This window comes from the organism of the source record quoted next, unplaced genomic scaffold, assembly GCF_019419815.1.
Source record: "Pyrus x bretschneideri cultivar Hongxiangsu unplaced genomic scaffold, Pyrus_bretschneideri_v1 Contig15, whole genome shotgun sequence".
NCBI lineage: Eukaryota > Viridiplantae > Streptophyta > Magnoliopsida > Rosales > Rosaceae > Pyrus > Pyrus x bretschneideri.
In genome coordinates this window covers 2,614,575-2,638,894 of record NW_025999446.1, presented here as the reverse complement: position 1 = coordinate 2,638,894, position 24,320 = coordinate 2,614,575, and the positions used below count along the sequence as shown (strand labels likewise).

Genomic DNA, 24,320 nt, shown 5'->3' with positions numbered 1-24,320 from the left:
CTACCCTAAGATAACTCTTTCTGTAATCCGAACTTCTACTCGAACATTATAATGCTAATTTACGAAGACGCCCATTTCGGGGAATTTCTGCAAGATACCACCCAACACCTAATGCAGCAGTTCAACGCGTTGGTGTCTATATCCCAGAGCTGCCGGGAAAACAAACACTTTATTGACTCCTCCAAGGTGGCACGGCCGAGATTTGTAGCAGGCGCTAACCGCGCAGAAGTGAGGGCTTGCGGTGGTAAGTCTGCCTCGACAACGTCAGGACGGAGCTTAGCCATGGAAAGCTCTTGGAGTTTATTCAACAAGAGGCTTGTCTGAGACACATTTAGCAGAGGCTGCTCCGGCCAGTTAAGCAACTTCTACTGCAAAAGAGTTTAAAAAATAAAAAAATAAAAAAAAGCCTCCAGCACCTTTCCTACCATGCTTGCAATGGTACACCCCAGCAATCTAAAAACTGAAAAACTTTTAAACACAAACAGTTTAGAGGGAGTAGGCTAAACCTCGTAATGATGGATCATGCAAGCGGTACTACTTCTTATGTTCCTATTTCTTGTACATAGTACATAAACTGATGATAATTTAGCATGAACAAACGACATTATCTATACTAGCTGGTGGGAGACTAGGCTAAGCCTCGTAATGGGCTAGCCATAATAACGTGGTTCAAATTTGTCTTTGGCAACCATCGAACATAAGACTTCTCACTTACAAGTAAAGAGGAATACCAATAGACCATAGTACTAAGTGGCAGTAACGGTCAAATGTTATCTGTAGTTCTCTAAGTAAGATACTTTAGGTTTGAAACTCGAAAATGACAAGTCCGTGTTCAATTTATTTTTTCACCGCAATAGTGTAGACATATCTTCGTATAAAGAAACTATTTTATCCTATAAAAATCATAATTCGAATTGTTGAATCACAAAATATGTCAATTACAATTTAGTAGAGTGACGGAGCAGACAAATACATGATCCCCAAGCTCTTTATTCAAACATTACAAATCATTTCCTCAATTGCATATAATCTCTTTATTTCTAAAGAATCAAACTCTCACTTTACATCTATATAGCAAGCAAACAACTTGGAAAAACGAACTTCCAAAGTTTCTGTACAAACTGCACAGAGATTTGTATTACAGCTTCAAACATATGTACATTGCCTTTGTATTCACCATTTGGAATCACACAGCTCGATTTGTCGGAGAAGAACCGAGACATTCCTTTTATCATCTCTTACATCTCTGCTTCGGCGTCTACTGTCAAATTTCTTTCCCCTCTGTTATCTCCATCATCAATAGGTTTTCGCTTATCAACAGTGTTTAATTCTTCTTGCTTGAAATCCGCTGCAAGAGGAGGCCACAAGACCTCAGCAGGAGAATAACAGTCAATCGTCTTACCATTTCCAAGAACCCCACTCCTTCCTCTCCCCCAAGACCAAAGCTTAAATCCATCATTTGCAACTAGAACAGTATGGGCAGCCCCACAGACAACTTGGATTGGATCCTGAAATTTTGTTCCATTCAATCCGTTAATCTGTAGGGGAGAGACGGCATCCCCTGAATCAGTCTCGCTAAAAGTAGCATCTCGGCATAGGCCAAGACCCTTCTCCATTCCCCACGACCACACATCTCCGGCAGATGAAACAACGCTGGTGTGAAATAAGCCACAGTCAAGAGACACCAGATATACATTCTGTGGCAATTCTTTCACAGGTTCAGGAGACAATCCACTTTCGGTGGTTCCATGCCCGAGCTGCCCATTTTCTCCAAGGCCGAACGTCCAACACATGCTTTCCAATGTGTCATTTGGGCTTTTTCTGTGGGTAAGCAAAGCTGTGTGAAAAGCACCACATGCTACCTCATAAACTGCGAAGGGGGAGTCGTGATCAAATAGTTCTACTATTTGGGGACGATTCCTGCTCTCTTTATCCCCCAGGCCTAACTGGCCATGGCCGTTACCGCCCCAAGAGAAGCAAACAAGATCTTCACCTTTATATGCTTCTCCGGCAGAAACCAGGGCCACAACATGCTCATTTCCACATGCCACCTTCACAACAACGTGGCCATAGAAATCCCAAACAGGAGTTGGGTTGCAACTGCTAATCAGCGAGAATTCACCTTCATTGCTGCTGCTTTCGTGTGGGAAATTTCCCCACACCCAGAGGACGCCAATGCTATCAATTGCTAGGGACATCATCCCTCCAGCTTTAACAGAACAAACCTGATGCAGAAAAAAACGGTAACTGAAAAAATTATACAAGGGTCTTATATTAATCATTCACTTACTGCAATGATAATATAACTTCTTCCACACCTTTAGTGGCACGTCACTCTCCGTTGCAGAGGCCACCTCAAGAAACTGCTCCAGCAAGCTGGGCACCAAAGAATTTTCTCCAGTTACTCCAAGTTGGCCATCCGTTCAACAGTCAAGGATTTAAACAACACAAATGAAAGAACACAGTGGCCATTTCCATAAGTAAATCTTTTCATTGCACTGAATTACTTAGTAACTCTAATGAAGGATACATTTGTTGTGACCCCAGCACCAAGCCGATCCATCTTCTGCCACCACGAAAGTAAAGTTAGAACAGAGGAGTTTCATGTCCAGCGTTCGATTATTTCACTGTTTTATTACTTCAATCTTCGAACCGATTGACTAAACACCTACCTGTATAGTTAGTTTATCTATAATATTATCATATCTAGTTTGTCAAGCAACAAAATCCCATCACACACATACTACAACCACACTGTAACATTTTAAATTCCAATGCCATTAATCCCAGTAAAAACTTCAAAGTCGCCTTCTATGTATGCAAAATGGAGGAAAGTTATAAATTTTTCATTAGACGATATTTTAAACTACCCTAATATATAGGAAGCGCAGGATTCCAACTTTGGTATAGCCAACTGGCCTAACACACATCTGCGGAAAAGTTGTGAACTTTAGTTATCAGAAATAACAGCAATCATAAACTGACCAGCAAGAGCAAGACTGTGGTAAGCACCGGCGGCAACTCCCACAAATTTGGGCCTCGCTCCTTCTTCACTGCGAGGATCATTGAACTTGATTCGAACCGGGGAGAGCTCGTCGGACTCCGAACCGGTCCCGAGCCGCCCAAACATGCCTCTTCCCCACGAATACACAAACCCATCGCCGGTGAGAGCCATAGTGTGTGCTTCGCCGGCGGCCACCGCCACCACCTTTTGAGACAAGTTGTCGCCGTTCGGAGGAGTGACGCTTTCCTCTTCCATTCCTGGAGCTGGAGCGACCCAGAAGAGAGGTGTTTGAGAAAATGCCGATCAGAAATGCAGAGGCCTTCTTCTTTAGCTGGAATTTCTTTGTGCAATGACCTGCTTGTCAGATGTGATGACAAAACGCCAATGAGAGCTACACCATATATAATGAAAAGTTTTGTAGAAAAATACCTTATACAGACATGTAGTACTTATGTTGTGACAGTTAACATTGCCTTTCATACTCTCGTTACGCACTCATGTTTATTTATTTTGTATCGATTATTTTTAAATTTATTGAATTTAAATGTTAGATGTATACAAAAAAATAAAAATAAAAAAACATGAAAAATAATCTTTTTTTTTGTTTTTTCGTATAAATGATATTTTAGATTAATCTATTCTGAGAGAAATAAAATGTTTTGAAGAAATCCTTTAAAGGAAGGGATCTTTATTTTTTTTATAAAAATATGGATTAGTTGTATGGTCCACATCATATCGAACTTTAATGATCCGAACCGTCTATTTTTCAAGTTGTACCTTATAGATCATCCTTACAAAATATTAACTAAATCAGAAATATTTAAGACATATAATTGGGTTTAAAAAAAATGAACGAATACTTTGTTATATAAGAAATAATGAAATTTGATCTTGATAATTAAATGAGCAAATAGTTTCGGATTGAATTGAATTTTTACAAGGATGATCTATGAATCAAGACTTACAAAATAGACCGTTCATATCGTTGAAATTTGATGTGGAGTGGATCCCACATCAGATCCCCATTTTTTGAAAAAAATGGGATTCCTTTTACATAATGGGCCTGAAGTTTTGAATATCCAAAACATAATTGGTTGAAAAAAAATATATGCTAAACATCAGGACAATCCACCGCTTAAATTTTGTTAATCAATTTGATTAAGGGCTTAAAGAAGACGAGGAAAACACCAGATTTTTCCATGCAAATTTAGAGCCACAAATTAAAAATCAGCATAAATGTGAAGCAAAATAATAGAACTTGGGTCTGGTTGAAGGTGACTTGAACCAATTTTGATAATGCTAATCTATCTGCCGATTTGTAGTGTGAAGTTGTCATTGGCAGATGGTTGATTGGAATTGGATTTGTCAGACGCAAGAAGTTTAAGCACGTTGCACGTTGCATTAAGAAGCTTATCCAATCGATTGGGTTTCTAATTGTCAAAACAATTGATCATTAGAATTTGACTTAACCTGCCACAGCCGTACGGTTGATCTCTTGCTTAGAGACTAATCCAAGAAATGTCCACTCGTTCCTAATACAATGAGAGAATCTACCCTGCAATGGGATATACATCTCCTTGTATCTATAAGACGTGATGTGTATGTATACACAATGAAATATATTTGGTGACACGACATATTTTTCAAATAATGAATGGTTGTTGAAAGAAGCGCAGCAGCTTATGCTTAAATTCAATTAAATTTTGACAAGTGTTTGAACAAGTGGAGTGATATTGGTTCAAGTTTATCTATTTTTTGAATACGTGTTGAACTCTGGTTGAATTCAACAGAAGATTCTGCTTTTCTTTAAACAGTAAATGATTATCGGATAAATTACATAAAACTATTTCAATTATTGGATCAATCACAGTTTCATACCCATCGTTAAAAATTTTAATATCATACCTCACCTACGAATTGTTACAATCAATCTATTTGTCTATCAATTCTTCTGTTAAATAGTGACTCGGCTTGAGACGCGTTTATTTTTTATTAAAAAATTAATTAAATATTAAAAACTAAAAAAATAAAATTATTTAATAATTTTTTTTGCATGGGGGACCCACCCCTTGTTAAAAAAAATTAAAAATTAAAAATAAAAATAAAAAACATAAAAACTACACAGAATCCTCTATTCAATTACACACCCCACCGCAGTGACCGCACCAAATCTCCTCCCTCCTCCGGGTCAACCCCGCCATATCCTTCCTCCTCTTGACGGAGGCCCTCTTCGCCCTCCCCTCCATCCAACGCACCACCGACGAGCTGTCTTCAAGGACTTCAACTTCTCGGCGCTCTACGTCGCGAACTCCCCCTCCCTCGCCCATCTCTGCGAGGCCGGCCATGAAATTAAGGCGCAGTGCAGCCTCGTCTTCCAGAACTTCACGCACGCGTCTCCGTCTTCCAGAACTTCATCATCAACTACGACGCCAAGAGGATCCATTAGTTGGGCCGTGGTGGCTGAGTTGATGAAATCGCGAACTAGGATTCGGGATCTGCGAACGAGGAACGCACGGAAGTGGGTTCGAATCACTCGGGAGGTGGTGTCTCTGAGAGAGCGGGAGTACGAAGAGTGAGAGCAATGCGAGCCAGAGGTGGAGTAGTGGTGGAGGGAGGATTCGAGGGCTTCAATACGGGAAAGGAGGGAGGAGATAAGTTGGTGTTGTGGTGGTTGTTGGCGGAAACGGTGTTTTGGGTGGTGGGCATTGTGGGTGTGGTGAGGGTTTTTGCGGCGGAGATTGTGGTGGGTGGAGTAGGGATCTGGTGGGGTGGATTGGAGGAGCTGAGAAGCGAGGGCTTGGAGAAGTGGGTCAGTGGTTGATGGCGGTGGTGGCGGGTACGGGTGGTGGATTTGGGTGCAACAGCAGGTGTTGTAAGAGCTGGGGCAGCAAATGGCAGTAGTGTGTGGGGGTGGGGGAGGAGATGTTTAGGGCAGGTGGGCTCTGGGTTTGGGGTGGTTCTGGTTTTGGGTTGGGAGAAGACGGGAGCGGGGAAGAAGGGTGAGGAGGATAAGAGGTGGTCCCCCATGCAAATTTTTTTTTTTTTTTAGTTTTTAATATTTAATTAATTTTTTAATTTTTTTAATAGAAAATGGGTCCATCTCAAGCCACATCAATATTTAACGGAAGAATTGATAGATAAACTGAAACTGATAGAAGGAATAAAATTGTAACAAATTCGTAGATGAGGTATGTCGTTGAAATTTTTTAAAGATGAGGTATGAAACTGTGACTGATTCAATAGTTGAGGTAGTTTTATATAATTTACCTATCATTATTCTATTTTAAAGCTTATCATGCTATACACGTAATAATATGGACAATTTCAATTCGAGTAATTAAATAATAAACCATTGGTCTATCTCTTTCAAATTTTTGATCACTTTCAAGTTTCCACACTAAGCAATTTGTAATTTCCTTTTCCTAGATTATCCGTCAATCTATTTACAATTACGAAGCATCCCTTGTAACCTGTCCTTGTAATAATTTAACTTAATTTACATGAAATTACACTGAGATTATTTGGGTCAACCATCACCAGATAGACCCTCACTAGCATTACCAATGTCATCTTGATCATGATTAGTAGCATAATAAGCAGCCAAATTCAAGTACTTATCTTGTTTCACAATCCTATTAATATCCTTCCACCTTGCCCTACAAATCACGCAACTAGCCGACCTCCTCCCGCTGCTCCTCTTCCACGTCATCAGACACTCTTCGTGAATAGGGTTTCTACACGTCCCGCAAGCCACCACCTTCTCGTGCTTTCCCGCCATCTCCTCCAAACAAACCGGGCAGCTCCTTCCCTCTTCAATTTCCACCTGATGACGTGGCTTTGTTGCTGACGACGACGAGGAGCCCTGAAAAAACAACTGGTGAAACCTCTCTCGAAGGCTGAAAGCCGCCAGTGCTTCCGGCAGCGTAGGCAGCCCTAAGAGGCGGTTGATCTGGCACGGCCGCAGCGTCCTCCTCCTCAGACATGCGTCATCGAGGGGAAGGCCCAACGCTCGGATGAACACGAAGAAAATGTGCTTGCATGGGGTTGTACGGTCCGGGCACGTGCATGAAGGAGTGGCGGATAAGGAGACGGTGTAGACGTTCCCCGTGGCGCCTAACACGAAGAAGTTGGAGTCTCGGCGGTGGAGGAGGCGGAGGTTGTGGTGGAGGGCTCGAAGAATGCGGTCGGCAAAGGGTTGCGTGGGTTTGAACCGGGTTCGCTTGCGTTGGGGGTGGTGGTTTGGTGGGGAGGAGGTGGACGCAACGGAGTCCATTAGGGCAGTTATGGCAGCTGTTAAGGTGGTGGATTATTGGGAACAAAATGTGACAAATGCGGAAGAACTGTTTGTTATGTGGGAATGGTGGGATTTGTATGTGGATGGGATTCTTTGTGTGAGATGAAGGAGTACGTGAGGGATAGCGGGAGGGTAGGGAAGTTGGTCAAGTTTTTTGGAGAACTGCGAAGCCTTGACTTGGAGAATTGGATTGTGAGGGTAGACCCTCAAGCCACGTTATAGGGGCAAGTGCCGTGGTACAAATGTTTGGCAAACCATTTCTTTTCTGCATTTGCAAATTGGATAATATCCTAGAGAATTATTCTCCAAAGCCTAGCACCAAAATAGTTAGAGGTCTAAACTCTAAATTGTGACCAACGTTACTCTCGGTTTGGATGATTATTCTACTTTTTTATGTTGGAAGAAATTTTAAGTTCGAATATCTTCTCATGTTGATTAAAAAGACAAAAGAAAAAAAAAACTCTAAATAATTGTTACCGATGATTATTGTCTATTTTGATACCGTTTCATAGCATGCCAACATGATATATCTAATTCAATCATATTATAATACGTTTATGCCAATATTTTTGTCTAAATTATGAACAATAAACTCTTCAGACTTGGTTAATATTGTTAACATCATTTCCTAGTAGCAAACATGATGAAACGGGTTGCCTAGAACAATGTATGTTTTGCACCCACATTCGAATCATGCTCCAAGTAAAAATATCGTCTAAATGGTGTCCTAATTTGTTTTTTTGGGCTAGACTCATAAAGTTGAGTAGTTCTTTGTACACCCACGTTTCGTCTTTAAACACCTAGTTGCCTGTGAAGAATTTAGTATGAACTTCTGAATGGTTGTAATTGATTTCACCATTCAAAAGAGTTATGTGATGAAAGTAATTACAACAGTCTTCTTTTTGTTTGAGGAAAGAAAAAGGCAGGGCTACTGTACTTTATTGTTAAAGTAAACAATAATCCAATTTTTCCCTCCCATAAAACCCCTTTGTTTGATACAAGCGGTACTCGGGAAAGAGGAAAACTAACACAAGAATATATGTTTCCATAAGTAAATGTTGTTAATCATTCAGACTATTGCTTTAACTATGACAATCGTTATTTTTCTTTTTGACAAAGCGAAATTCTAAATCTACCTATGGAACCGAAGATTCAACTCAGTTAGAAAAAATTGGAGACACTAACTTTTCCAACTGACGTAATATTCACTTCTCTTTGTTGTGAGTTAATTGGTTATGGCCTATGCAAAAGTGAGTATAATTTGAGAAATTTAGAAAAGTAACCATATTTTAGACGTCATATAGAATTATAGCCATCCTTTTAATTTTATGATATTTTTAACCAAAACTTGATGTAAATTCCTTATTACTCTTAACCATGAAAAAACAACAATTAGTTGAGATCTTGAAGCATTAAAGAGGTAGCCTCTTCAATACTACCCAATACCCCTATTCTCGAACCCCTCCATTTCCTACACTCTTTTTTTTTTCATCAATATATATATGTGTGTGTGTGTGTGTATATATATATATGTATATATAGTAGATATAGATATTCAAATGTAATAAGAGTACATAAAAATTGAAGATAATCCGAAGCAAAATTTGAATCTAAAAATAGGGGAGCAAACTTTTAAGCTAAAATTTGTGTGGGGCTTTTCTGATAAACTAGTGATTGAAAATATAAAAGCCAATAATGTTATAAATCCTGAATAATATAAAAGCCAATAATGTAATAAATCCCAAAGAAAAACATTCACATCATGCGCTGGAATGGAGTCTAACTAGATTCTTGCAAGTTTGGCGATTGTGGCCTATCCCACCACAGCAACTACACTTCTTCACTATCATTCCCTCCCCCTGAGATAGGATTCAATTTGTCTTGCGTCTTCCAGATACAACTGGTTTGATTGGAGGTAACACAAATCTATTCTACACCTCTTCTGACACACTCCATTCACTCTTGTTTCCAACCGGCCAAATGGGCTCCACATACGCTAGCACAATTGCATTGGCTGTGTAGAATTTGGAGCACATAGTGTACACTAATGTGTTGCGAATTCGACATGCAACAATTGCATGGACACATGGAAGTTGGTTGAGATCAAACCTTCTACACGTCCATGACTTGGCATTTAGATCAACTATATGATATAAGTCTGCCTCATGTACTTGCAATGCATGGTGATTAATGGAAGATACCTGCATAGTTGTCAACCATGTGAAAAGAAAAAAAATTAAAGAATGCACACACATTACCTTGAAGAAACACCAATGGGAGAAATTAGGAACTTAAAAACTTATTATAACACTTCAAATTATGAGTAAATAGCAAATCTTCTAATCTGATAAGTGACAACCAACAACAAGAGATCAATTAATCATAATTATCATATTCTTTTATCAACCTGTTTATTTGTTTGAAACATGTTAACTATGTTTTTGGTTAACAAAATATGTGCACTTACCACATAGATTTGACTGTCATCCAGCTCACTCAACCATGAAATATTACATGTTTCCTGGCCACAACTGATTAAATAAAGAGTTAAGAAATGCTTTTAGCTTTTAGATTTTAGCTTGTAGCTTTTGGCTTTTAGATTTCTATTTAAAACAATAGGTGATTATCATGATCCTGATAAGAACAAAATGTTGGTCTTATTCGGAAAATTTAGAGAACAAGTTTGGGAAGTTTTTCTTTGGCTGAGGCCTCAACCTTTGACTATGAAGAAGCACTTTTGGAAAAAAAAAAATAGAGCTACTATGCTACCTAAATAATAAAATCTTTGTCTACCTAAATGATAAAATCTTTATCAACATTGCAAGTATGGAGGGGTGTCGGTTCTTTATTTTTTTTATTCGCCTGTTCTTGGTAGGGACTCTATGTGGATTTAGGTGTCCAGTGTGCATTAGGAATGTGAGAGTGCATAAAAATGTAAACAAATGATACATACCGACATACGCAAGCCTCTATTTTGATTCTTGTGCACTTTTTCCTTTGCCCACTTTGTTAAGGTCGAATTCCATGAACTTGTTGTGTTTCAACATTCGTTGAACCACTCTTGGAGAATACCTCTAAGGTGATCCGCTGGAGCATTGATAGGCAACCTTCGAGCATCCTTCAATTTTGCATTCATGGATTCAGCAATGTTGGTTGTCATCATGTTGTATCGTTTTCCACTAAAATGTGCCAAAGCCCATCTATGATACCCAATTTCTTGAAGATATTTTTACATCTTTGATTGCCTAAATATCAGTCATAACACTATTAAACTCTGACACAAAGTATGCTTTTGCCGTAGTGTAATATAACTTAAACATCGTTTCATCATCACCAAAGTTATTCCTCATGTTGCCAACTCCATGATACATACAAGCTCCATGATATGCCTCTGGAAACACAGTTTGCACAGCTTTACCAATGCTTCCATGTCGATCAAATACAAACACCAAGTCTGTTACCTCTCCAATGACACTTCTCAATTTTGTAAGAAACCATGTCCATGAAGCGTCATTTTCTGAGTCACCCACACCAAATGCCAAAGGATATATTTGATTTTGTCCATCATGGCATACAACGACAAATAAGATGCCAAGATATTTACCCTTTAGAAAAGTCCCATCAACTACTACCACATGCCTCATAGAACCATGAAATCCCCTTATAGAGGCTCCTATTGCCATAAAAAAGTATAAAAAGTGATTATTGTCATCCGTTTCTATATGCGTTACTGTCCCAAGATTTTTACTTTCTAACATGGCACAATAGGCAGGAAGTGCGGCAAAAGATTCCTCTGGCGATCTTCAGATCATGTCAAATGCATGCTCTCTTGCTCTCCAAGGTTTCTTGTAGGTCATATTAACCCTAACTTGTGCTCGCATATCCTCAATGATGTCTTTAGGTCTATATACACGTGATGCCCCCTCATACTTTGACTTTATAAATTGGCCAACAACAGAACTAATTGCTTGCCGATGATCACGCTGAACAACATCTAATGAACAATAATGAACAAGAATGATAATTCGCCACTTGCAATTATCATCCACACATCTAATTTCCAAACGATCCTTAGTTGATCTTTCCACTTTAAACTCATAATTCTTCCTCATTGCAATCATAGCTAATTGTTTTTGCAACTCTTTCTTACTCGAGTACAATTGTCCGACCATAATATCTCTATCTGTATTCAAATCTACAATATTATCATAGTCTTGTATACTCTTACGTTTGTTACGACGAGACGACGATAAATTGACATTAGCATTCATTAGACTGCACATTATCAAAATGGGTACTGTCATGATAGTCATCAGTAAACTCAAAACTTACATCTATTGAAGTCTCACTAATCTAGGCATTGTCTTGAAGAACTTGACTTGGTTGTTCATCACCCAAAATGTCATCATTCTCTTGAATTGTTGCTGTTGGTGATGGGGAACTGTATGCAATTGGGTGTTCATCTTCAAGTTCATTAAGAGGATATGTTGTAACATATAACGAAATCTTGTTCAGTTTTACAAAAAGACTTTCACATACCCAACTAGTCACATCGTCATTGTCTACAATCTCCATCATATTTTGCATCCCTAAGTTGCTCATGCATTTATGATGTACTGAGATTCTAAATTCACTCGAACTAACATGAAGACTATATACCATGTATAAGATCTTGATGAGTAACTTTGGTTGACACTACCATTGCTTTCACTTGACCATCTGTGTATTGGCTATCAACCGTCCTCCATCCGTAATGGATCACGGTCACAAATTGAGTCATATTCTGAAAGAAAAAAAAAATTAATTAGCGCATCTAACTAACCTGCAAATATATTAAAATTAGGAAAAAGTTTTAGAAAAAAATTAATTAGCACATATAACTAACCTGCTAGGGTGTTGGGTTTCGGGTTTCAGTGGTGAAATGGGCACCTCCCTAATATATGGCGGCGATGCCAAAGCCTTAAGAATCCACATCAAGCAAAAGCTCCCCCTTGATTCCAAAACTCACTTGCAGGTCCTCTTTTCTCCTGATTTTCTTCAATTTTTAATCTTTCCATGTTTTTCTTTTTCTTTTTTGTCAAAATCTCTCCCTGTTTTTTATTCTTGGTTGATTGTTGTTGATTGCCACGAAGGTTTTGTTTTCGTTGTGAGAAACCATAATATTAAGAGTACATTAATCCTTTTACATCAAGTTTTGGTTAGAATTATCATAAAATTAAAATGATGGCTATAATTTTATATGGGATCGAAAATATGGTTACTTTTCTAAATTTTCTGTATAATTTCACCCAACACTTAATAAACTGAAATAATAATATTATCCATGACCTTTTTGGTAATTTCACCAAAAATGCAAAAACCCCACTAGAATTCCTGCCTGTCCAACCTCCAACTACTGTGAGTCTGCGACTGTTAACCCCAAAACCCTAACTCCGTCGTATCTCCGCTGAGTGCTCCAATGGCTTCTCGCTGCAGATCTTTCTCGAAGCCGGTTTTCTCTCTTCTCAAATCCGCCGTCAACAAACCGGCGTTCAAGGCCACTCCCATGCCTTCTCTCCCCACTGCCCGCCCTTCTATCAATCTCTCAAGGTGAGCAAAGTCCTTTTAAACCCATTAAATTCTCAATATTTTGGGATAATTCTCAATTGGGCATTGTCGAATTTTTTAATTCAGGTCGTTTTCTCAATTGGGTTTTTCCTCAAGTCAGCAAAGCTCTTGACTTTTTTTCGAATTTTTTGAATTGCTGGCCGATTCCTCGGTTGGGTTGTCTGCAATCTCTGCTTCCATTTCACACGGCGGTGTCTTCAGCCCGGCTCACGTCGTGCCTCGGCATTGACTCGAGGAGCTCGAGGTCATTGTCTCAGGGTATGCTCGGTGCAAACCCAGGAGTTTGATTTCTCCAATGTTTTGTATTTATTATCTGTAGGCAACTTTTTAACTCTATAGTTAGCTAAAAGTTGAATCCTGAATTTGTATTGTTCTTCATTTCCATGATTTTAATGCTCAATTTGTTTACTTGTCGTTGCAAATCCATGAAACGAAGAGGCACAAAATTGGTATTCACTTATAGCACTCTGAACCATTATGTCTTTGTTATTTGCTTACTCAGAATGTGCAAACTTCGGATCTTTTGTTAATGTGATTTATCTAGTCAAATTTTCGGTCTGAGAACAAAGTTTACAGGAGCAAATTTGGGCCTCATAGTTAGAAAATTGAGAGGGTAAATAACATCTAAAACTGGTAGAGTAATAGTACTGCTCAAGAAAACCAGCTTGCACTGACCTTTAGATGTGTTGTTTGACGTACAACATGTCACAGTTGAGAATTCATCTAGTGTTATTTGTTGCCTGTGATAATACTTTAGATTTTGGTAAGATTCAAACTTTTAGAAACAGGCACCTAGATTGGGGATGGAAGGTGCTGTTTGCTGCCAATAGTGTTGAAACTCTATTGGTTTTATGTTTTCCTTACTTTATTAGATAAACTGTGGCTTTTAAACCTCAATGCGTGGGAAGAAATAATTCATGAAAAGTTTCAGCCAAATTGCACACTCCATACAAAATACTTGACATATTCTTTATAAGGATAAACTTCCAAGAAGCAAGAAATTTTTTCAATCTAATATTTTTTGAGAAACTAATGGCATATAATCTTTTGAAGTCTCAAAAGGAAAAAGGGTATGCATCTAATCTATGCACTGTACTAAAACCATTGTCTCTACCTTTAATTTCCTGGTTCAGTTTTCATAATGCTTGGAGGTTTTTCCCCTCTATGATCTTGTGAAGTCATGATTGGATTTTGAGCTTCAATTTGTTCTCTAGATGTTTAAGTCTTACAAACTTAGACGTTTTTGTGACTTGGACCATTTTGTTTCAGTGCTTACATCTAAGTTGTTTACTAGTCTTTGAGTATGATGAATGTTTGAGCATTTGTTATTTTAACTGTATCATATTGTTCTCATGGAGTGCATATGATAGTGGTAGTTCAAATTTTGATTCCCTGATGGAAGACCTTGTAATGTGTACACAAGCCTGAAAAACTAAATCCTGTTCTCCGGTGTAAGCCATCAGTTGAAAATTGTGGTTTTCAAGTTTTGATGTAAATAGTTAGTAACCAATCATTAATGTGGGAAGAGCCATCTGATTTGTAAAGGCCGAAGAAAGATGTAAATAATTGTGCTCATTTTATGATTAAATTGCCCATCATTCTTTGGGTTGTGAATACGTGGTTCTTAACACGACTGTGGTACACTCAGAAGTATGGAAATCTTTTCTGTTTGAAAATTATAAGTCTGACATTACATTACTAGTATTTGCCCTTCCTATTATGATCTATCCCTTCTCAAAATAGATGGATTTACAAATTTCTAATGGTGGTTTGCAACTACTCGACCACTTCATGCAGTAATACTGGTTATATATGATTTAGTTTGTTCTGCAGAATATTTTTGTATGCTAAGGATTCAGATTACCTGATTAAGTCGTTTTCATCAGTATTGATAGTGAGATCCTTTAATTCTAACACACTCTGCTTATTTTTCTGCTTCTTTAATATATTCAGAAATAGGTCTCAGCGTGCCTCGATAAGAGATTGAAGAAATTGGAAGATAGAGGCCAATGGACGAGTCTCATCACCTCTGCTCTCAGCAAGTCCTTTTCATCTTGGAGTTAAGATTTAAACAGTTTTGTGTCACAGCAGCTGCAAGAATTGAATGCTCTGACTCAGAGCTATAATTGTTTGTATTCTCCTTCAAATATTTCTTTTACGTATTTACTCATGCATGCCATACACCACAGCATAGTAGAATTGTCGGCATGCCATACGCCACAGCATAGTAGAATTGTCGGCATTTATGCTCTATAGCAGCACAGCAGCAATGTAGAGGAGAAAATAATAGTGATGAGTTTGTCACATTTCAAAGGGTGATATTTTGGCTTGTGTTCTAAGTTACAGTTATGCATTTTTCTCTATTTACCTGAAAAAAAGGTAAAGGTGCCATTGCCAAGGTGGGCAACTGGGTTTCTGTCACGTAGCACTCAATTTGATAAAAAGGACAGGATAAAAAGTGAAGTGCAGGTGACGATGCGGGGCGGTCGATGTGATATGTTGATGGTGTCCAAAATGTCTCCCATTTGTTTGAAAAAGGAGCATTGGCCTTAGTCCCAGTATGTCTCCTACCTCCTCCATCACACAATACACTCGCATGTGCACTTCTTTCAGACTGAAGCTATGTTCATGCACGGAACTCACTGTCAATGTGTCACTTCCCAAGCATGATTGAAATGCAACGAAAATCTAATCAGTTGTTTCGTATTCAAGGGGTTTGCAGTTCAAGTTGTTAATTGCGCTTATCCTCTGCCCACTGTTTTGTGTTCGATTCCTGCTGTCCTGATATTGCTTGTGCGGGAGATTTTGGTCCTTCTAATGAGGTGAAGTATCATTTCAGTCTAAATAGTTTCAAGTGTTGCTAGTCAATGTTTTTGAATTGCCATGGTGGATGGGGTTTGTTCTTCAACTCACTACATCTCGAATTCAAACCACCCCACCTTCCCCAAAAACCCACCTCTTTGATGTATATTAGAATAGTGATATCGCTTTTTCAAGAATAATACTAAGTATCCATTATTCACTGAATGAGCCTTGGCTGCCAGACATTTCAATGGTCAATATTCTTGTGAACATCAAAACCCCACTCCATAGCTAAATAAACAGTTCTCATTAGCAGCACCTTCTGCAAGTGTACAAATAACCTGCCCTGTGTATTTGTTCAGTTGGTACTTGAACGGAAATTTAATTAATTAATTAATTGATAAAATATATTGAAGTTGGAGAGTCACTGGTTACCATGTTAGGGCAATTGAGAGAGAAAAAGCTTTGGGAGCTTATAAAAATGGTGGCCAAGTCACTGTCGGAAAAGATAAAAAGAAAAAAAGAAAAAAAAAAAAAAAAAAAAAAAAGGAAAGGAGACAAAACCCTTTATAATGCACATGAACATATGCTCCATGCATGGAAGCCATTCACTTTTGGTTTCAAAGATTTCAATTATTGACTAATGACCATATTTAGTAGTATTAACTTTAATCTAATCCTCCCAACTGAAAGAGCAGTTTTCACTGAATTAACAAAGATCAAAGGACATAAATTAATTAGGGGTGTATGAGAAGTAAAAATGGGTGTTTGGATAGCACACGTCTAAACACATCTCACTTATATATGGTACAACTTTTTATTGTATTACTCTATAAAGAAATAGCATGCATGTAGTCATAAAAGATTTTTGTCCCAAATTGAGCCAATTATATAGAAGAATAAACTCCACCTTGTAATATGTTAACGCTCAAAATTAGGAGATTAACAAAGTCCAGTGTGGTCATGTGGTCAGCCCTTGATTGGCTTCGGATTGCAATGATAAGAACTGAACAACAAAGTTTAAGTGGTTCACCCTGAAAAACTGGGTTACATCTGGGTTATGTCCACTAAATCACTTGTATATATTGAATGAAAGGTTACAAATAGCGCTCGGCATAAACTCGTTTCTTTATTCCCTTTTTTTTGTTTGGCATGTTCTAAGGAGTACTCGTCTTCCTTATATAGTCCCTCAATGAGCCTCATGTCCATGGGCTTGAGTCTTCCACCGCTTTGCATTCAATGCACTGAATACATATAGTTGACATGCTAGCTGCCCCTTCTTTACTCGACACATGGTGACGAAGTGACATTTGTTTAGGTCCACTTGCATGTTTTCTTGGGACAATGTGTACCGAGCGCCTTGTTTGGTCCTAGGGTTTATGGGATTCCTCACCTGAGCGCTTGATCTGACAGCCCTTATGTCCTTTATAGGCTCTTGTTCTCTTAGTGGCCAATACGTGGCCAAAAATTAATGACCGAGTAGGCCTGTCCCCACGGGCGGAGCCACCTTAGGCTGAGAGGGGGCGGATGCCCCCACTCATTTTTTTTGTGTGTGCAAAAAATATGTACTTTTTCAGTTGTTTGTAGCATTAGTATTAACTCTTTCATAAGCTATTTTTTTTTGTTGAAAAAGCATTTTCGGTCATGAAATTTATGAAGATCAATTGTGAAATTGTATGAGAGACTAATGGATAAATGATAACATGATTATTTTTGTAGAGAGAGATGTTTGATGGTATTGATAATGACGTTGTCATGCAACGCTTTCAAAACATTAAAACGCATCAATGGATATTGTGATATGTTATATGAAAAACCTTATGGACTAATATATAAGTGTTTTGTTTAGTATATTTCTGTGTTTTTTAATTTGTGACTTTGTTGTTTAAAGATGCCCCTATCCATGCATATCTCTGGCTTCGTCCCTGCCTGTCCCTGTGTCCTTGGAACTTCGCGCTATAAGCAGTCAGAAAGTACTTTATGAGAAAGCGCTTTGACTTTATTGCTTATAGATAAACTACACCGTTGAGTGGTCGGCTGTAGCACTCGAGACCATCCTTTCAATTCCGTTGGGCCTTGGTCTTCTCGTTTTTTGGACCTTCCTTCCTTCTTCCCCTTGGGCCTTTATTTCCCTTCAGGCTTTGTTCCCTTAGGCTTCTAGGGGTTGGAAAGGACCCTGCATTAGAATAATAAGTTATAATTTTTCTATGTCGCATCTTAAGAAACTTGTCTCCACATAGTAAAAATTCTCAATAAGTAAAAAACTATGCAATATTGTTGTGAACATAAATTTAAGATGAAATAAAATATTTTCGAGATTAGGTGTTTCTCTTTTACCAATGTTACATCTTGAAAATTGGCATGATCCACCATTAATCTAATGTGATTATTTGTTTCATACTATATTCCTTAGGGATAACTAAGTAAAAAAATACTTTTTTTTTTAACTATACCTCTATTAGATAATAACCTCCCGATATAAAATTGATGTATAAAGGTTTTACTTTAGCGCAACATCAGTTGAATTAATAACATTCGACTGCAATAGCAGGAAGGACCATGGAGTATGTTTAAAGGGTTTTTCATTTCCTGAAATGGTTAAATTATAGATTTAACATCTCTTACCCTTGATGTGTAGTTCTCCTTACAACTAATAATATTAACAAAAAACACTAAAAGAGGCAAATGATTGAAAGAAAAAAAAAAAACGCTTCTCATTTCGGTGGTGTTATCCACACACCTATATTTTACCTTTCACACTCTTCTGTTAATTTTTGTCATTTTTCCTTTGTTCTATAATATTTTTTTTTCCAAAGTATTACAGTTCAGCTTTATTTTAATTAATATATTATTGTTTGTTACACTTATAAGATTAATATTAATGCAGAAACTGGTGTGTGTTTCTTTGTGAGAGATGGCATCATAAACCAGTGAGACTGGGTGCATGAGGGCATGAAAAGGAGGCATGTGATCACCGCAAACTTTGCTACACCCTCACACTAATGTACAAATAGTTATCAGAATTAACTGTTTAATTAATAATTAAAGATGCAAACTTTTATCTTTGAAATTAATTAATATTATTATTCCCACCAGTACTACTGCTAAGGTTCCTTGGTTAATTTCCTATTATTATTTTCTGTTTACTTTGTTGGCTAACGATAAGAGCAAAATCAAATTTCAGAGACAGAAAATCGTGCAAACTACATAGCCAGCTTAGAAAAATATATTTAATTTATAAACAATGTATAAATTAAACCTAATTAACAGACCTTTGGATCAGCACTGTCTAGGATCCTGCATGCATGCATCTGCAGCATCATAGCATTTGTCAACTTCAATAAACAATTTAATTTCATTTACCAGAAACTAATTTTATGTACTTAATACTCTTAATTAGTTTTGTTTATACAAATAATATCGAAAGTTAGAGGAAATCGAACTTATAACATCTAGTGTAATAACAATATGAAATAACAGTTAGCTTCGCTGTTTTTCTCTTCTTAAAGAGACTCTAAGCGTTTTTCTTTCACATGAAAGAGCGCTTTGAAGAGAGATTTTTTTTTTCATGTTTGATGCACAAAATCAGATAGATTTTGGAACAATGTAAAGTGTTAAGTTTTCTACCTTGGTAAGGTTACTCCAGTCAGTTTTTTACCTTGGTAAGGTTGCTCCGGTCATTAAGTGTAGATACACATGTAGAGAGATAAAGATAGAAAAGCAAACACAAGATGTACGTGATCACCTTAAGTTGGGCTACGTCCACGTGGGTAGATGAGTTCTTATTAATATTTTAGAGTTTACATAATACAATGGTTTAAGCAAAATCATCATTAGTGAGTTCTAATAATGATTTAAGTACAACAATGGCATTACAAATTAATTGTAGGAGAATGATCTCTTTTTATAGTTGCCGCACCCTTTTGTCCGCGATCGATATAGGACTCTCGGGGCTTCATTCTAGCCTTGACTTGTGTCGCATTGTGATTGGCATTCTAATTAGAGATTAATGAAGTTAAAAAGTTGACCCGTTTTCAGTAGCTTCATATTTAGTGAAGTATGTTACAAACAACCCTGAACACCGAACCTTGAGCCAAACTGATATCTGGTTCGACCCAAGTTCGACCCGAAAATTTTCTTTTGAGTGATAAATTAGGAAACCAAAAAAAGTGACAATAAAAAGGGAGTTTGTGTTTCTATGGTCTTGGTCCTAGTATTTGTAGTCCTAGACTTATGCTGAAATCTTGTGGAAGTGAAACCACGTGCAATAAAGTTATAGAAAAAGTGTGGGTTTTGCGAAATGGAGGACATGGGTTTTGCGAACTGGAGGCAAATTGTCCTGCCCTCCTATTTGGTGCCCTTCTTATCCTCTTTTATTTTGTGCAGTCACAGGTTAAGTCACGTCAATATTTTATATTAATTTTTTTTATAGAGATAATAAAACAAAAAACAATAGAAATATAAAATGTTGACGTAGTTTAATCATAACTATACAAATAAAAGGAGATAAGAATGACACTCAAACAGGAGGGTAGACGATCTGCCTCCTTGCGAAATACGTGCATCTTCAATTATTTTCTTTTCCATTGGGAGTTTCGTATTTTATTTTCTCCAAATCCAGTAAAAATTTTTATCATATATATTTAGTAACAAATTCAGCCAACCGGATTTCTTGCAGCAGAAAACGATGTCAAAAATCTGCTGGCCAATCTGCCTCTTCTTTCTAACATTCTCTGAAATGGTTAAAATCCCCACCAGCTTCAATCAGTTTTTTTCACTGAAATTCATGCAAAAAATTATAATATTAGACTAGTTAATTATCTTTCCTCACACTCCTTTCTCTTGCTCAAATCAAAATATATAAATAAACAGAAACAATTTACGTAATATTTCCAAAATTTCGATGTCTATAATTCCGTTGGTTGTGGTTACTCACATTTAGATTCAACCAGTAAGTGGAAAAGGATTTGGTGGGTGTGTTGTTTACCTTGAAAACCAAAGCGCTTGGAATGAAATTGAAAACACCGAGTTGGGGTGTGAAGGTGAAACCAACAGATTGGGACTTGTAGAATTATAATATGCTTTCGAGACTTGTAACTCAAGCAGTTAACGTGATTAAACTGATAACTGTGTGAATGATGGGTAATTAGTATATTGGAGGAGAGATTAAAGAGGGTGGAGTCCAGCAATTGTTGTGATGCAAATTATGATTAGGTTTGGAGACCTTTCACCTGGTGAAGTTGGGGTGTCAACAAGATAACATGATTATCTCTTACCAAACACCAACTAATTAATTAGTGGGTGCACATTTGGACAACTATAACATGTATAATTCAACATCAATCCCCTGCCCCATGAACAATTTTTTTTTTTACCAATAATTACCTTAATTGCATAAAAATTGCATTCATACAAACCATTAACTTGAAAATTAGGGTTATACTCTTAATAATAATGATGATTAATGATGAAGACGATCCTACTCCAACTCGTTTAAACGCATTGGAGGCAACTCCAAACCCCAAACAACGTGGTAGGGGCAAACGAATAATTATAGGTTACTAATGAAAAGATATCAATTATGTTCAACAGAAACTGTTTTTAGCATTTTAAGAAAGTCATTACGTGATTCTTACTGCTAGCTCAAAGTTGAATATTGAATGAGAGCTCATCTATTAAAAACTCAATAGCTTAATTTGACAACAACTTCAAATTAGGCAACAAGAGTCTTGGCGCTATTCCACGTCAAAAATGAAGATACTATTGGAGAAATTTTGTTTGTTGTTTTTTTTAATCATAAAATGTGTATTTGGTACTTTTGAAGTCTTTTTTAAAAATGATTTTACGGGCTTTAAAAACTACTGTAGCTTTGATATTAGTTCATTTCAACTTAATTATGCTCAAAGAATATGTGAAAAAATAAAACAAAGGAGAAGGTAAATTAAAGGAAACTAGAAAATTCAAAATTAAGTTAGGGAAAATAACCCTAGGATAAAGAAAATAACATTACGAAATTGTCTAATTAATTAAAAAAAAAAAACAAAAAAAAGATCAACTGGGGCCCACTAAATTAACCTCGAAAAGTTGCCTAGTTTAAGCTACTCTAGCTCGCTCCCCGACTAGATCAGCTGCCGGAAATCGGGCCCCACGTGCTGATGAATCAAGTAATCTCCGCCGTTGGATACGTCAAAGGCTATATTCTGATGGTGGTAGTGGTGATGATGCTGCGGCGGCGGCACCTGGTGAATGAAGGTCTGCTGCGCCCTCACTATCTCCTTCTGCCGCCGCAATTCCAGCACCTTACGGTGCGAGTTGGAGTGCTTCGTCAGCACGAACGTCGGGCTCGCCGCGGGTCGGTACTCCGGCACTAGCCGACCCGACTTGTATCGAACACCGCACGCGTTGCACAGTGTCTTCGGACCCATCGGCCCCGTCCGCCACTGCGGCGTCTTGTCCGTTGCGCAATGCATGCACTTTCTCCCGTCACCGGGCCCACCGCCCGAACCTTCCTGGCTCTCCTTCTTCTTTGGTGCCGCCTTCACCGTCTTCTTCCCCGTGCTGGAAGGCGGCGGTAATGGAGACGCTGCCTCCGCTGCTGAAACCACGACGTCGGATTGCTCCGGAGTCGAGGAGAGGAGGAGGAGGCGGGAGGTCCAGTTGCACGGGGCGGCCCTGGACCGCTTGCTTCGGGCCTTGGCGGGGACCGAGACTTCCGGGTTGAATATCGGGTTGTTATTGCCGTTAGGATTGATATTGGTTCGGGTGGGGTCCTGTTGGAATTGGCGGGTCTCGAAGGCGGGTTGGTCTGGTCGGGGTTTCATTCCGGATATCAGCTGCAGCTTCTGCAGGTCCTCGCTGGAGAATGATTCCTCCACGAAATTCGACAGCCATTCGAGCTCAGCCAAATCGTCGCACTGAAACAAAAATCACATAATAAATTAATCAATTAATCAAAACCCCACTTAAATTTAAATTTGAATCTTCCATTTTTTTCATTTCAATTTCGAATTCCGAAGAACTGTAGGCAGTAATTCATCAAAACTCAATCATTATTTTGTCGTTTTTTGTTTTTGGGATTGAAAAACAAATTCAAAAGTCAAATTGACCCAAAAAATCAACTAAATTATTTACCGGGACGCAGAGGTCACTGGAGAAGGGGCCCTCGGTAAGATTCCGGGGCCCGAAATTGGGTTCAGAGCCCGATAAGGAGGACGAATTGCAGCTGTCGATGACGTTAATTGGCGAAGAGTCGGTGGAGTTTCCGATGACGTTGTCAAAAGCAGCAGGACAACCACCGTCGGTAATGACAGCGTCGTCGTCGTTGGAAAAGTCAAGGAGGTCCTCCACCATAAAGTGGTCCCCGCCGCCACCAACGGCGGTCCTGTTGTTACTGCTGTCGAAGGAGTGGCGCTTTTCGGGTGTGAATTGTGGGCAGAAACTGTTCTTGTAGTACTCCGGAGCTTCCATGGCTGAAAGGGAGCTCTAGAATTTTAGTCTGTTATTATATTTTTGGGTTTTTTTTCTGGTATTTTTTTGGGTGTTGGAGTTAAGGCAATGAGGAAAGAGAGGGAATGAGAGGAGAGGGAGAGTAGTGAGGGAGGAGTGAGAGAGAAAGTGTAGGAAGAGGGAGAGAGCCCAGAGGGTTTATTTTGCGCTTCAAGAGGGTCACACGGACACCTAAAATGGAAGATTTTGACGAGAGCAAAAATTAAAAAATTATTATTATTTTTTTTTTTTGCAAAGTAAATTTTATATTTTTAAAAGAAAAGAAAAGAAAAGAAAATCACTTAATACAACAAAAATTTAAAGAGGCTTTAATTTTGGTTTTAAAGGGAAATCTCCCCATGTTTACTCTTATGCCCTTTTTCTCTTTTCGCTTCTTTTGAGCCGCTTAATATTACAGTCTAGTGTTATTTCTCTTCACTTGTAAGTACGAGGTTTTAGGTTAGATTCTTGTCAAATGTGAATTTGAACTACATTATTGCTAGCTCATTGTGAGGTTTAAACCCACCCCTCCTTAGTAATTAGTATAGATATATCGTTTGTTAAAAAAAAAAATTATATATATATTTTGCCCATTTGCTATTTGCTTCAACAAGAGAAAGAAAATCATGAATGAGATTGTTATACCACTACTAGATTTTGTTAATAAATTTGTTGCGATCGATATGAATGGCATATCTTGGACCTAGAACACTTTTACAACATTTTAAACCAGTATTTCATAGCATGTGAGAAAGTTACAGAATTAGGTAAATTATTAACCTTCGCAATAGGAAATTAACCTACCAATATCTACATTAAGAGGAGAGGACCCCCTCTTTATCAAAGGTATGAAATCGGACGCACGTGCATGGCTAATGATGTTGATGATCACCTGGTTGCACTATTGGCATGGAGGGTAAAATGGTAAAGTTCGCGTGAATTTTTTAACTGGGAAATTTAAGATAAAATATAAGTTAAAACGTGATTAAGAGTTAAAATTCAACCCCTTAGGAACCGATCTAGCAGGTTTGTCGCTGAGACTTGTGCATTAGCGTCCAAGTTTACACAGACCGATTCCTCTGCTTTAATTTTTTAGGGAGACGTGCTTTATTTCTTTATTTATTTTTA

The 24,320-nt window shown here is 38.1% G+C and overlaps 5 protein-coding genes across 8 annotated transcripts; 1 reads left to right on the top strand and 4 right to left on the bottom strand.

The window, feature by feature from the left end:
- Positions 1-970: 970 nt before the first annotated feature.
- LOC125467933 (ultraviolet-B receptor UVR8-like) lies at positions 971-3,419 on the bottom strand. Of its 4 annotated transcripts, none has more exons than XM_048580317.1 (4): positions 2,986-3,419; positions 2,531-2,566; positions 2,319-2,404; positions 971-2,225 (listed from the first exon to the last, which is right to left on the bottom strand). In XM_048580317.1, the coding sequence occupies exons 1-4, from the start codon at positions 3,257-3,259 to the stop codon at positions 1,239-1,241; spliced, it is 1,383 nt and encodes a 460-aa protein (XP_048436274.1). In that variant the 5' UTR covers positions 3,260-3,419; the 3' UTR covers positions 971-1,238. The 4 variants fall into 4 exon arrangements, with proteins under 4 accessions (XP_048436274.1, XP_048436273.1, XP_048436275.1 ...); XM_048580316.1 differs by having other exon boundaries at positions 2,319-2,419; positions 2,531-2,563; XM_048580318.1 differs by having other exon boundaries at positions 2,531-2,563.
- Positions 3,420-5,139: 1,720 nt separating this feature from the next.
- On the bottom strand, positions 5,140-6,031 carry LOC125475446 (mucin-2-like). The gene is made up of 2 exons (XM_048580173.1): positions 5,538-6,031; positions 5,140-5,413 (listed from the first exon to the last, which is right to left on the bottom strand). The coding sequence occupies exons 1-2, from the start codon at positions 6,029-6,031 to the stop codon at positions 5,140-5,142; spliced, it is 768 nt and encodes a 255-aa protein (XP_048436130.1).
- A 288-nt stretch (positions 6,032-6,319) lies between these two features.
- LOC103957086 (mitogen-activated protein kinase kinase kinase 1) lies at positions 6,320-7,756 on the bottom strand. Its single transcript, XM_009369173.3, has one exon. It carries the CDS (start codon positions 7,275-7,277, stop codon positions 6,531-6,533), a length of 747 nt encoding a protein of 248 aa, XP_009367448.2. The 5' UTR covers positions 7,278-7,756; the 3' UTR covers positions 6,320-6,530.
- Positions 7,757-12,673: 4,917 nt separating this feature from the next.
- On the top strand, positions 12,674-15,226 carry LOC125475512 (protein NONRESPONDING TO OXYLIPINS 2, mitochondrial-like). The gene is made up of 3 exons (XM_048580313.1): positions 12,674-12,887; positions 13,045-13,163; positions 14,859-15,226. Exons 1-3 carry the CDS (start codon positions 12,757-12,759, stop codon positions 14,882-14,884), a joined length of 276 nt encoding a protein of 91 aa, XP_048436270.1. The 5' UTR covers positions 12,674-12,756; the 3' UTR covers positions 14,885-15,226.
- A 6,422-nt stretch (positions 15,227-21,648) lies between these two features.
- On the bottom strand, positions 21,649-23,500 carry LOC125475603 (GATA transcription factor 12-like). The gene is made up of 2 exons (XM_048580580.1): positions 22,839-23,500; positions 21,649-22,621 (listed from the first exon to the last, which is right to left on the bottom strand). Exons 1-2 carry the CDS (start codon positions 23,172-23,174, stop codon positions 21,827-21,829), a joined length of 1,131 nt encoding a protein of 376 aa, XP_048436537.1. The 5' UTR covers positions 23,175-23,500; the 3' UTR covers positions 21,649-21,826.
- Between the last annotated feature and the right edge of the window lie 820 nt (positions 23,501-24,320).